Genomic DNA, 13149 nt, shown 5'->3' with positions numbered 1-13149 from the left:
ATCTGTGATGTCATCACACATTTAACCTGAAAAGGGGGCGTGGCCTGCCTCCTCTCCCTCCCTGACTGACAGACGGGTGAAAACGCTGCAGGTTCTTTACCGTCTCTGTAGACGTAGACCACAAAGCCATTGTAGCTGGTGGGCGGGCGGGGGGGCAGCCAGCGCAGCTCCAGCAGGATGGGGGGGGGCCTGGTGAGCAGAACGGCGGGCTCTGCGGGGACGACCATGCCTGAACCGGGCTCGTTTGAGTCCTCGTAGTCCGACACCACGGCGTTCACGAACTCCTCGTCTTCCTCCGCGTGAGGGGGTTCCGTCTGGTTCAGCCAAGAGCTTTGAGGCTCCGCCTCCTCCGCCTGGCTGCCGTTTACAACCGCGTCTCCCATGGAGCCGCCTGTAGTGTTGAAGGCGAGGGGGGTCGCTGTGGCCGCCCCCCCAGCGGTGTCCTCCTGGTAAGGCTGCGTCTGCTCCTCCTCCTCCATCAGGGGGACGTCCCGCGCCTGACGGGACAACCGCGGCCCCCCCTCGGCCTTGAGGAGTCGAGGCGGCCTCTGGCTCAGGTGGAGGATCTTATGAGAGACGTTGAGGGGGGGGTACGGCACTGCGGAGGGAGAAAAGGGGAGGAGCTGAGGAGCCGTACCCGTTTCTGATGGAAACACCTGAAAAAACCTGAAGTTCCTTCAACACGTGGAACAGGAAGTTCCTGCAGCAGGGCAGTCAGCGGGCTCTGCGGTGCATCCACTGTGGTTACCATGACAACAGGACGCCGACTGAACCCTCTGAGGCACCGGCTGGGAGTCAGGTGGGAGTTGGGGGCGGCTCACCTGTGCGGTAGTGCAGAGGCGTGTGCGTGATGTCACTGTGGGTCACCAGCGCCGTCCGGTTGACGGTGGCCTCTGAGATCAGCTGGAAGGTGATGTTCCGGTAACAAACTCCAGGCAACCAGTGCTTGAACACCGTCTTCCCGCGGTAGAAATCTACAAAATAAAAGCCTTTTATAGGAAACGGCACACAACTAACAAAAAGGACGGATTTTCAGACGTCAACAGGTTCTGCTGCTAAAACAAAAGCTTCATGGATAAAGATTTCTCTGGTGGATCTGAAAGAACATTCGGTTCATTTTCTGGTTCCTCATCATCAGAGGTTCTGCTTGCAGAGACGTTCAGGCAGAAGGTCACAGAAGGTCACGGAAGGTCACAGAAGGTCACGGAAGGTCAGAGCCTCGCTCAGGCGCCAGCAGCTCATGCATTGATCATGAAGTTAGAAGGTCAGAGACTCTGCAGGCTCCGCCTTCTTCTGAAACCCACAATTCAAAGTAGAGCTGCAGAGAGGAACACGAGAACCCGTCCAGCTGTTCTCACCTTTCAGGTCCAAATCAGGGGAACCTCAACCGAGAACTGTGGATCAGATGTTTTCTATTTGTCAATCAGAATGATAATTCAAAAACAATCATGTGACTTTATGACGTGTCAGAATGAACCAAAAGTCCAGAAGAACAAAGCCTGAGGAGAACATCAGATCTACTGAGGAACCGTCCTTACTGGAGAACATCTGTAAACTTGGGATCCACAGGAGATGTGGAGCTCATGGAGATGGATCTGTGGGAGGGGCTGAGTCACTGCTGCCTGACATCAGTTTCAGTTGTTTCTGTGAAAAGTCTTGGAAAGGCTCTGAGAGTACAGAGATAAACTGTTCTAATCACTTTGGTGATCACTGGTTTGAATCTCATTTGTGTTGTTTTGTGTGACAGAACCAAGAACACAAAAAACAACACAAATCAAACATTTGGGAAAGAATCCAGGACCAGGAAATTGAGAAACAGAGTCATTTGGCCGCCATCTGCCTGACGGCTTCTTCTGCAGCCGATCGGTTCTTCAGCGAACCTGCAGGTTCTCCATCTCAGAGCTAATTAAAACCAGATCACCATGGCAACACGCCCACGGAGCGCCGCATGTTTCACAGCTCGGGTCAACCCATCTGCTCAGCAGTTTGGCGTTCCAAGATGATTGGTAACCAAAACACGGAGGCCCCTGGACTGGAGGTGTTTTTGGGGCCCTGAGGGACACGGAGCCTTCAAACCCCAGTTCTGAACCCTTTTGGATCCCTGGTCTAAAGCAGAAGTCCGGTTCTGATTCTGAAAGCTGACCTTTGTAGAGCATGCTGCGGCGCTCCTGCCCCTCCGTGAAGCTGATGTTGACTCTGCTGAAGACGGTCCTGGAGGGGGGGTCTATGTCAAACACCACGCCGGTCTCTGGCGCCTCCTTGTAGTCCGATATGTGAGCGCTGCGTACAGGCAGCGGTTCTGAGGAGACAAACGTGGTTTCATTAAAGAGGTTCAGTCCAGAACCCCCCCCCAGGTGAGGAACACAGATCAACAGATCCGAACTCGTGACTGCGATGGACCTTTACAAAAACGTTCAAATTAAAAGCCTCGGGTGCCGCGAAGCGTCTTACTGGTGAGAACGGGAACGCTCTTCACGGGGCGGGACCAGTTCTGACCCAGTTTGAGCAGCAGGCCCACGGTGTAGCACAGGCCGTGGAAGGAGGCGTTGAACAGCAGAGCCTCCTTGGTGTTGAGGAACGGAACCAGGACCAGCCGAGGTTCTCCAGAGACCTGCGCCGCGTACGCCGTCACGTTGTCCTGGAGGTCGGATGGCTCCAGAGTGGCGGCGATCAAACCGTCATCGCTCACCGACACCTGGAACGCCGTCAGGCTCTGAAAAAAAGAAGCAGAGCCTTAAAGATTTCTGTCCAACTACAGAAAGTTTGACTTGTTTATGCAGGAAAACCAGATCCATGACCCCGCCCAGTCGCAACGTCGCTATGGCAACTGTGACACCAGGAGGTCAGTTATGACGCTGCACTTCTGTATTTAAGATATAAAAGGTGAGCGGCCCTGTGGTGGAGCGTCTGCCCTCAGTCCAGAATAATCCGACACACGGAACCAAGGACATTAACCCCGCCCCCCTTGACTGACCAGGAAACTGAGTGATGTCACTTCCTTTAGCTTCCTCCACAGACTGACCAAACAAGCGTCAGCCTTTAAACCCAAACCCTCCGGATCAACGCAGCCGCGGCCCGATCACAGCCTGGTTACCGTTAGGTTTCCCTGACAACGGGCTGTGGGAGGAGTTAGGACCAAAAAAAAGGCATGAAAACCCCTGTGGAGTTGCCATGGTGCTGCGACCTGCATGGCAGCTGCGTCTCATCTAGACTCCAGCTCAGGGAGGTGTACTGAGTCCCGTTACCATAGCAACAGGAGAAATGCAGCATCAATAGATCACAACGTTTGTCTGAATTCAGACGTCTGGGTCATTGCAGTGGTTGGTTTCTTTTTTACCACACTGCTACCATGGAAACCACAGAACTGTGTCCTAACAAACCTGCAGACCGTCAGCTGAAGACCTTCGTGAGGCTCCGCCTCCATTTGGGTTTTCCTCCTGAAAACACTCAGACGCTTCTGCTTTCCTTTCCTATCTGTCACTCTTTAAATGAAGAACGTTCCCTCCTTTGACCTGCTGGAACCGGAACATTCTGTCAACAGAACCAGCCGGACGGATGCAGAGGAGGATCAGTGAAGAGAAGAAACCCAGACTCATCTCCGACCCCCCAGAAGGCCGACAGACCCGTCAGCGGGCATCAGACGCACGGAGCGCCATGGTGAGAAGACTTCCTCCTCTCCATCTGAAGCTTTCCGTCTTGTTGCTGACGCTGGGCGGTGATATTAGGAGGTCCTAATCCAGGAGGTCAAAGGTTAAAACTCCTAGTTAAATTAAAAAAATGTACTTCTGCCTTTTTTCTCCTTAACAAGCCTCACATGACGAGAACTGAAGGGGGGGCAGAGGTTCACTCTGCCACCTCGTCTCATCTGTCCATCAACAACCCCCACCCCCACCCCCACTCACTCTGCCCGGGTGAGAAGAGAGAAAAAAAGAGGTTCATTCAGCTCGTGCAGCCCTGCTGTCGCCATGGCAACCGATATGAAAGGAGCCCCGTTCATGGCAGAATACACGTCCGTCCTCCACCCGCCGCAGATTTAACGCCCCCCGCTCAGACCGCCAAACAGCTCCTCAGCTGTGCTTCCTGAAACTCCGCCTCCTGTTTTCCCTGACGTAACAAAAATGGATCTATAAATAAAAACACGTGAGGGAAACACGGACTGGTCGGCTTCTGCATCTCTGAGGTCAAAGTTCACGTCTGACAAACACGCTTGGGGTCCACAAACTTCCTCTGAACAAACAGCGAGACTTGTGGATCAATGGACTTTGATCAGTCAGCAGTGAAGCACGGAGGTGGAAGAACAATGGACTAGGCCAGATGTGCAGAAACCACGGACAAAGACGATTGGTTCAACTTTTGTGATGTCATAAAGGCTCGGATCACGCACACACACACACACACACACACAAACGCACGCAAACGCATGCACACACACGCACACTCGCTTCATTCAGCGTGGCTGAATGAAGCGAGTGTGTGGAGTGACGAAAGAATGGCGGTGGGGGCTGGGCTCGGGGGCGTGGCCTTTAGACAGCTGCCTGCTTTGTCATGTGGTCTGTGGAGGAAGGTGGAGAATCTGAAGCTCAAAACTGAAACCAACCCGGGTTCCAAGAACATGGATGAGCTCAGAGGCCTGAGGGTGAGGATGATGATGATGATGGTGAGGATGATGATGATGGTGAGGACGATGATGATGGTGAGGATGATGATGGTAAGGATGATGATGGTGAGGGTGAGGATGGTGAGGATGATGATGATGGCGAGGGTGAGGATGATGATGATGACGGTGAGGAGGATGATGAGGATGATGATGATTGTGAGGATGATGATGATGGTGAGGACGATGATGATGGTGATGATGATAATGATAATGGTGATGGTGAGGATGATGGTGATGATGGTGAGGATGATGGTGATGGTGAGGATGATAATGGTAATGATGAGGATGATGGTGATGATGAGGATGATGATGATGGTGATGATGGTGAGGATGATGATGATGATGGTGATGGTGAGGATGATGGTGATGATGATGATGGTAAGGGATGATGGTGATGATGGTGAGGATGATGATGATTGTGAGGATGGTGATGGTGATGATGATGGTGATGATGATGATGATGGTGATGATGATGATGGTAAGGGATGATGGTGATGATGGTGAGGATGATGATGATTGTGAGGATGGTGATGGTGATGATGATGGTGAGGATGGTGATGGTGAGGATGATGGTGATGATGATGATGGTAAGGGATGATGGTGATGATGGTGAGGATGATGATGATTGTGAGGATGGTGATGGTGATGATGATGGTGAGGATGATGATGATGGTGATGGTGAGGATGATGGTGAGGATGATAATGATAATGGTGATGGTGAGGATGATGGTGATGGTGAGGACGATGATGATGGTGATGATGATGGTGATGGTGAGGACGATGATGATGGTGATGACGATGATGATGGTGATGATGAGGATGATGATGATGGTGAGGATGATGGTGAGGATGATAATGATAATGGTGATGGTGAGGATGATGGTGATGGTGAGGACGATGATGATGGTGATGATGATGATGATGGTGATGATGAAGATGATGATGATGGTGACGATGATGAGGATGATGGTGAGGACGATGATGATGGTGATGATGGTGATGCTGAGGATGATGGTGATGCTGAGGATGATGGTGATGATGATGATGGTGAGGATGATGGAGATGATGGTGATGGTGAGGATGATGATGATTGTGAGGATGGTGATGATGATGGTGAGGACGATGATGATGGTGATGATGGTGAGGACGATGATGATAATGGTGATGGTGAGGATGATGGTGATGATGATGATGGTGAGGATGATGAGGATGATGGTGAGGACGATGATGATGGTGAGGATGATGATGGTGAGGATGATGGTGATGATGGTGAGGATGATGATGGTGAGGATGATGATGGTGGGGATGATGATGGTGAGGATGATGATGATGGTGAGGATGATGATGGTGAGGATGATGATGATGGTGAGGATGATGATGATGATGGTGAGGATGAGGATGATGATGATGATGGTGATGCTGAGGATGATGGTGAGGATGATGGTGATGATGGTGAGGATGATGATGATTGTGAGGATGGTGATGGTGATGATGATGGTGATGATGATGATGATGGTGATGATGATGATGGTAAGGGATGATGGTGATGATGGTGAGGATGATGATGATTGTGAGGATGGTGATGGTGATGATGATGGTGAGGATGGTGATGGTGAGGATGATGGTGATGATGATGATGGTAAGGGATGATGGTGATGATGGTGAGGATGATGATGATTGTGAGGATGGTGATGGTGATGATGATGGTGAGGATGATGATGATGGTGATGGTGAGGATGATGGTGAGGATGATAATGATAATGGTGATGGTGAGGATGATGGTGATGGTGAGGACGATGATGATGGTGATGATGATGGTGATGGTGAGGACGATGATGATGGTGATGACGATGATGATGGTGATGATGAGGATGATGATGATGGTGAGGATGATGGTGAGGATGATAATGATAATGGTGATGGTGAGGATGATGGTGATGGTGAGGACGATGATGATGGTGATGATGATGATGATGGTGATGATGAAGATGATGATGATGGTGACGATGATGAGGATGATGGTGAGGACGATGATGATGGTGATGATGGTGATGCTGAGGATGATGGTGATGCTGAGGATGATGGTGATGATGATGATGGTGAGGATGATGGAGATGATGGTGATGGTGAGGATGATGATGATTGTGAGGATGGTGATGATGATGGTGAGGACGATGATGATGGTGATGATGGTGAGGACGATGATGATAATGGTGATGGTGAGGATGATGGTGATGATGATGATGGTGAGGATGATGAGGATGATGGTGAGGACGATGATGATGGTGAGGATGATGATGGTGAGGATGATGGTGATGATGGTGAGGATGATGATGGTGAGGATGATGATGGTGGGGATGATGATGGTGAGGATGATGATGATGGTGAGGATGATGATGGTGAGGATGATGATGATGGTGAGGATGATGATGATGATGGTGAGGATGAGGATGATGATGATGATGGTGATGCTGAGGATGATGGTGAGGATGATGGTGATGATGGTGATGGTGAGGATGATGATGGTGAGGATGATGGTGATGATGATGGTGATGATGGTAAGAGATGATGGTGATGATGGTGAGGATGATGATGATTGTGAGGATGGTGATGGTGATGATGATGGTGAGGATGATGATGATGGTGAGGATGATGGTGAGGATGATAATGATAATGTGATGGTGAGGATGATGGTGAGGACGATGATGATGGTGATGATGGTGATGATGCTGGTGATGATGAGGATGATGATGATGGTGAGGATGATGGTGAGGATGGTAAGGGATGATGGTGGTGATGGTGAGGACGATGATGATGGTGATGATGATGATGATGATGATGATGGGGATGATGAGGATGATGATGATGGTGAGGATGATGGTGAGGATGATAATGATAATGGTGATGTTGAGGATGATGGTGATGGTGAGGACGATGATGATGGTGATGATGATGATGATGCTGGTGATGATGAGGATGATGATGATGGTGAGGATGATGAGGATGATGGTGAGGACGATGATGATGGTGATGATGGTGATGCTGAGGATGATGGTGATGATGGTGATGCTGAGGATGATGGTGATGATGATGATGGTGAGGATGATGGAGATGATGGTGATGGTGAGGATGATGATGATTGTGAGGATGGTGATGATGATGGTGAGGACGATGATGATGGTGATGATGGTGAGGACGATGATGATAATGGTGATGGTGAGGATGATGGTGATGATGATGATGATGGTGATGGAGAGGCTGATAATGGTGATGATGAGGATGATGATGACGGTGAGGATGATGAGGATGATGGTGAGGACGATGATGATGATGGTGATGGTGAGGATGATGGTGATGATGATGATGGTAAGGGATGATGGTGATGATGGTGAGGATGATGATGATTGTGAGGATGGTGATGGTGATGATGATGGTGAGGATGATGATGATGGTGATGGTGAGGATGATGGTGAGGATGATAATGATAATGGTGATGGTGAGGATGATGGTGATGGTGAGGACGATGATGATGGTGATGATGATGGTGATGGTGAGGACGATGATGATGGTGATGACGATGATGATGGTGATGATGAGGATGATGATGATGGTGAGGATGATGGTGAGGATGATAATGATAATGGTGATGGTGAGGATGATGGTGATGGTGAGGACGATGATGATGGTGATGATGATGATGATGGTGATGATGAAGATGATGATGATGGTGACGATGATGAGGATGATGGTGAGGACGATGATGATGGTGATGATGGTGATGCTGAGGATGATGGTGATGCTGAGGATGATGGTGATGATGATGATGGTGAGGATGATGGAGATGATGGTGATGGTGAGGATGATGATGATTGTGAGGATGGTGATGATGATGGTGAGGACGATGATGATGGTGATGATGGTGAGGACGATGATGATAATGGTGATGGTGAGGATGATGGTGATGATGATGATGGTGAGGATGATGAGGATGATGGTGAGGACGATGATGATGGTGAGGATGATGATGGTGAGGATGATGGTGATGATGGTGAGGATGATGATGGTGAGGATGATGATGGTGGGGATGATGATGGTGAGGATGATGATGATGGTGAGGATGATGATGGTGAGGATGATGATGATGGTGAGGATGATGATGATGATGGTGAGGATGAGGATGATGATGATGATGGTGATGCTGAGGATGATGGTGAGGATGATGGTGATGATGGTGATGGTGAGGATGATGATGGTGAGGATGATGGTGATGATGATGGTGATGATGGTAAGAGATGATGGTGATGATGGTGAGGATGATGATGATTGTGAGGATGGTGATGGTGATGATGATGGTGAGGATGATGATGATGGTGAGGATGATGGTGAGGATGATAATGATAATGTGATGGTGAGGATGATGGTGAGGACGATGATGATGGTGATGATGGTGATGATGCTGGTGATGATGAGGATGATGATGATGGTGAGGATGATGGTGAGGATGGTAAGGGATGATGGTGGTGATGGTGAGGACGATGATGATGGTGATGATGATGATGATGATGATGGGGATGATGAGGATGATGATGATGGTGAGGATGATGGTGAGGATGATAATGATAATGGTGATGTTGAGGATGATGGTGATGGTGAGGACGATGATGATGGTGATGATGATGATGATGCTGGTGATGATGAGGATGATGATGATGGTGAGGATGATGAGGATGATGGTGAGGACGATGATGATGGTGATGATGGTGATGCTGAGGATGATGGTGATGATGGTGATGCTGAGGATGATGGTGATGATGATGATGGTGAGGATGATGGAGATGATGGTGATGGTGAGGATGATGATGATTGTGAGGATGGTGATGATGATGGTGAGGACGATGATGATGGTGATGATGGTGAGGACGATGATGATAATGGTGATGGTGAGGATGATGGTGATGATGATGATGATGGTGATGGAGAGGATGATAATGGTGATGATGAGGATGATGATGACGGTGAGGATGATGAGGATGATGGTGAGGACGATGATGATGGTGAGGATGATGATGGTGAGGATGATGGTGATGATGGTGGGGATGATGATGGTGAGGATGATGATGGTGAGGATGATGATGATGGTGAGGATGATGATGGTGATGGTGAGGATGATGATGATGATGGTGATGCTGAAGATGATGGTGAGGATGATGGTGATGATGGTGATGGTAAGAATGATGATGGTGAGGATAATGATGGTGAGGATGATGGTGATGATGGTGATGATGGTGAGGATGATGATGGTGAGGATGATGATGGTGAGGATGATGATGGTGAGGATGATGATGGTGAGGATGATGATGGTGAGGATGATGGTGATGATGGTGAGGATGATGATGGTGAGGATGATGATGGTGAGGATGATGATGGTGAGGATGATGATGATGATGATGGTGAGGATGATGATGGTGATGATGGTGAGGATGATGATGATTGTGAGGATGGTGATGGTGATGATGATGGTGAGGATGATGATGGTGAGGATGATGATGATGGTGATGATGGTGAGGATGATGATGGTGAGGATGATGATGGTGAGGATGATGATGATGATGATGATGATGGTGATGATGGTGAGGATGATGATGATGATGATGGTGATGATGGTGAGGATGATGATGATGGTGAGGATGATGATGGTGAGGATGATGATGATTGTGAGGATGGTGATGGTGATGATGATGGTGATGATGATGATGATGGTGAGGATGATGATGGTGAGGATGATGATGGTGAGGTTGATGATGATGGTGAGGATGATGATGGTGAGGATGATGCTGGAAAAACACCTGAGAAACTACATAGAACGACCAAACCAACATTTAGCAGAACTCTGTTCCTGCTGCTTTTCAGCCCGAATCTTCTTTCCTGGAGGACCTCAGAAAAGTTATCGGTTCTAGGAGCAGGAACTCCCCGTCTCTCTGAAGGTTCTCCTGCAGGAGCAGGGAGAGGGAAACCGTCTGAAGACCTGCTGGTCCTAAAGTCTGTCCTTCAGATTCTTTTCTGAGTTTCTGACTTTCTGGTTCTGCAGAGGAACGATGAAGACGATGCCGTAGCCTCAGTGTCCGAGTCCACAGGCACACGGCCGTGGTGGTGGTGGTATTATGATGTGGGGTAAGGAGAACCAGTCGGCTCCTCTCAGTGGCTGCCTGTGGTCACATGACTCATTTCCACGTTCTGTTTGTTTTCCTCTCGCCATTTCTGCAGGAAATTACATCACTAAACCCAATCTAGCGCCAAATGGACGGGGCAAAGGTGGTTAGTGTGCTGTAAGGAGAAAAGACAGCTGTCAATCAAAAGACCACGCCCCCCCAACAGTAGTTATGAATAGTGAATGTGGCAACGGCGTGATTCTGTTAAAAGCCCCCCGCTGGTTACCAGCTGAACTGACCTGGTTTGGCCCCCCCTAAAAGGAGACTCACACCTCCTTTTCTGTTGATGTGGGGGGGGGGGGTAGAATGTGAAGGTGGGGGGCGGAAGCAGCCGCCGCTCAGCCCTTTGTTGATGCTCATTAAGCACCAAAGCAGTGGGGGGGGGGGGGGTGGAGGAGAAGGAGGACCCCCCATTAATTAAAGCTGTGGTTGTCCTTCAATCAGCAGGACTCCTTAGCTCAGGGAGGTTTAACCTGTTTAACCAGAACCAAGCTGACCGTGATGGGGGGAGGGGTCTGCAGGAGAAACACCTGACAGAACCAGAACCAGAACCCCAAGACCTAAGAAGAAACTGAAGGTCTGATAAGACCAGAGGACTGGAGACAGGAGGATCCTGAAGCTGAGTCACTTCCTGATGAAACCATCCTCCTCCTCCTCCTCTTCCTCCTCCTCCTCCTCTTCCTCCTCCTCATCATCATCCACACAGAGTTTTCAGGGACCATCCCTCCTGTGGTCCAAAGCGGACACGTTCCCTCAAACATTAGAAAAGATCGGGAGAACCGGACCGTGAAGCTGAAGATGTTTGGACAAAAACAAGCAAACGTTCATCATCTGCATCAAAACCAGACAGAATTCTTCTCTGGACCCATCGTGGAGGTTCTGCTCCTCATCCGGACCGCATCAGTACCACGCAGCCTCACAGCTTCTGCCCCCTCCCCAGAAAAGTCCAGAAAAACGGAACCAAAAGCCAGTCAGGTGCAGTTTGCATCATTAATTCATTGCATTCGCAGCCTAAACTCAACCAAAACCGACCCGGATTCTCTCTGGACTACCACGTCAGAACCGGAAGCAGTTCGGATGTTCCTGCTGTCCTCCCCCTTTACTCAAATCCCGGAAACATTTCCGAACACCAGCGGGGTTCGAACCCGCGACTTCTTTCCGCAGAACCACAGCAGAGGTGACTGATGTTTGTAACATGTGCGCGTGCGCGTGACGCTGCAGCCGACTGACCCACTTTCCGCAGAACAATGAGGCTCCAAGCCGCCATGGAACGGGCGGCCGCGCGCGCGCCCCACAGCCAATCACGGCAACCGCTACGTTACGCCGAACCCACACCCGCGCGGGTTCGGACGAACAAAGCCCCGCGCGCCGCCGCTGTGCATATATGAGCACGCGCCTTACCTGGCTGAGGCAGAGCAGAAGCGCGTGTACGAGCAGCGGGGTGGGCGGCATGCTGGGTCCGGTTCGGCTCGGTTCGGTCCGGGTACACGCGGCCTGCTGTTTCAGTCTGCTGCGTCCGAACAATCGGAGCGCGAGGCTCCGCGGCGCGTGCTCGCTTCCGCTGGCCGCTCTAAGTGCGCGCTTTCTTCATCATCCTCTCTCTCGTCACCCGAACCGGAACCGCGGTCCCGGTGAAAGCGGACGGGCTGCGGTCTCCATGCTGCGGCCTGAGACGAGCGGGCGTCTGTGCGCGCGCGCCGGGATGAAGCTGCTGCTGCGCGGCGTGGCCCCGCCCTGCGCTCCGGAGGCTGCACGGAGGTCCTCCCCCTCCTCCTCCCATCATCATCATCACCTTCATCCTCGGCACAGGCTCCGATTTAGAACTTAACTGATCTTTTTTAAATAATAAAACAAAATAAAAATCAAAGTTTTTTTCTTCTTTTATTGAATCAACTGAACTTTTTGAATTCTGATGAAAAACACAGAAACACATCTTTACATGTCCTGGTTTAGGAATCAGCGAGCAGAGGCTCCGGAGCCACATGTGGCTCTTCATGCTTCTTCATTATTTATCTGATGACATTTTAGGTTTTTAGCTCCATGTTGTCGTTTTTTTAGATATTTAAAACGTGAGAAACCGGAGCAGAGGGACGTGAAGGCTGTCTGTCAGGATCAGATCAATACTTTCAAACATACATCTGGATCTTCTGCTGCAGTGTTGCTCAGAAGATCAAGATCATTGCGTTCATCTAACCGGAAGTAAACCCGCCGCAGCAACGAGATCTTATCTGGTGCAGGAGGTATTTTATTTTGAAAGAAACTTGCATTTGCTGACGATAAGAT

The 13149-nt window shown here is 49.8% G+C and overlaps 1 protein-coding gene across 4 annotated transcripts in view; it reads right to left on the bottom strand.

The window, feature by feature from the left end:
• The window catches only part of ptpro (protein tyrosine phosphatase, receptor type O), a 31223-nt gene extending 18620 nt beyond the window's left edge, over positions 1 to 12603 (bottom strand). For 3 of the 4 annotated variants that reach the window (XM_023952655.1, XM_023952656.1, XM_023952657.1), the window contains exons 1-5: positions 12268 to 12603; positions 2452 to 2713; positions 2144 to 2299; positions 822 to 974; positions 101 to 598 (exon numbers count right to left, since the gene is read on the bottom strand). In XM_023952655.1, the coding sequence (XP_023808423.1) occupies positions 101 to 598; positions 822 to 974; positions 2144 to 2299; positions 2452 to 2713; positions 12268 to 12318 (1120 nt within the window). In that variant the 5' untranslated portion in view covers positions 12319 to 12603. The remainder of the gene's footprint in view (positions 1 to 100; positions 599 to 821; positions 975 to 2143; positions 2300 to 2451; positions 2714 to 12267) is intronic. The other variant, XM_023952654.1, reaches the window with a different exon arrangement.
• Positions 12604 to 13149: the final 546 nt, after the last annotated feature.

This window comes from Oryzias latipes, chromosome 23, assembly GCF_002234675.1.
Source record: "Oryzias latipes chromosome 23, ASM223467v1".
Taxonomy (NCBI): domain Eukaryota; kingdom Metazoa; phylum Chordata; class Actinopteri; order Beloniformes; family Adrianichthyidae; genus Oryzias; species Oryzias latipes.
The sequence above is the reverse complement of the archived record's forward strand: the minus strand, read 5'-3'. Positions and strand labels throughout refer to the sequence as shown.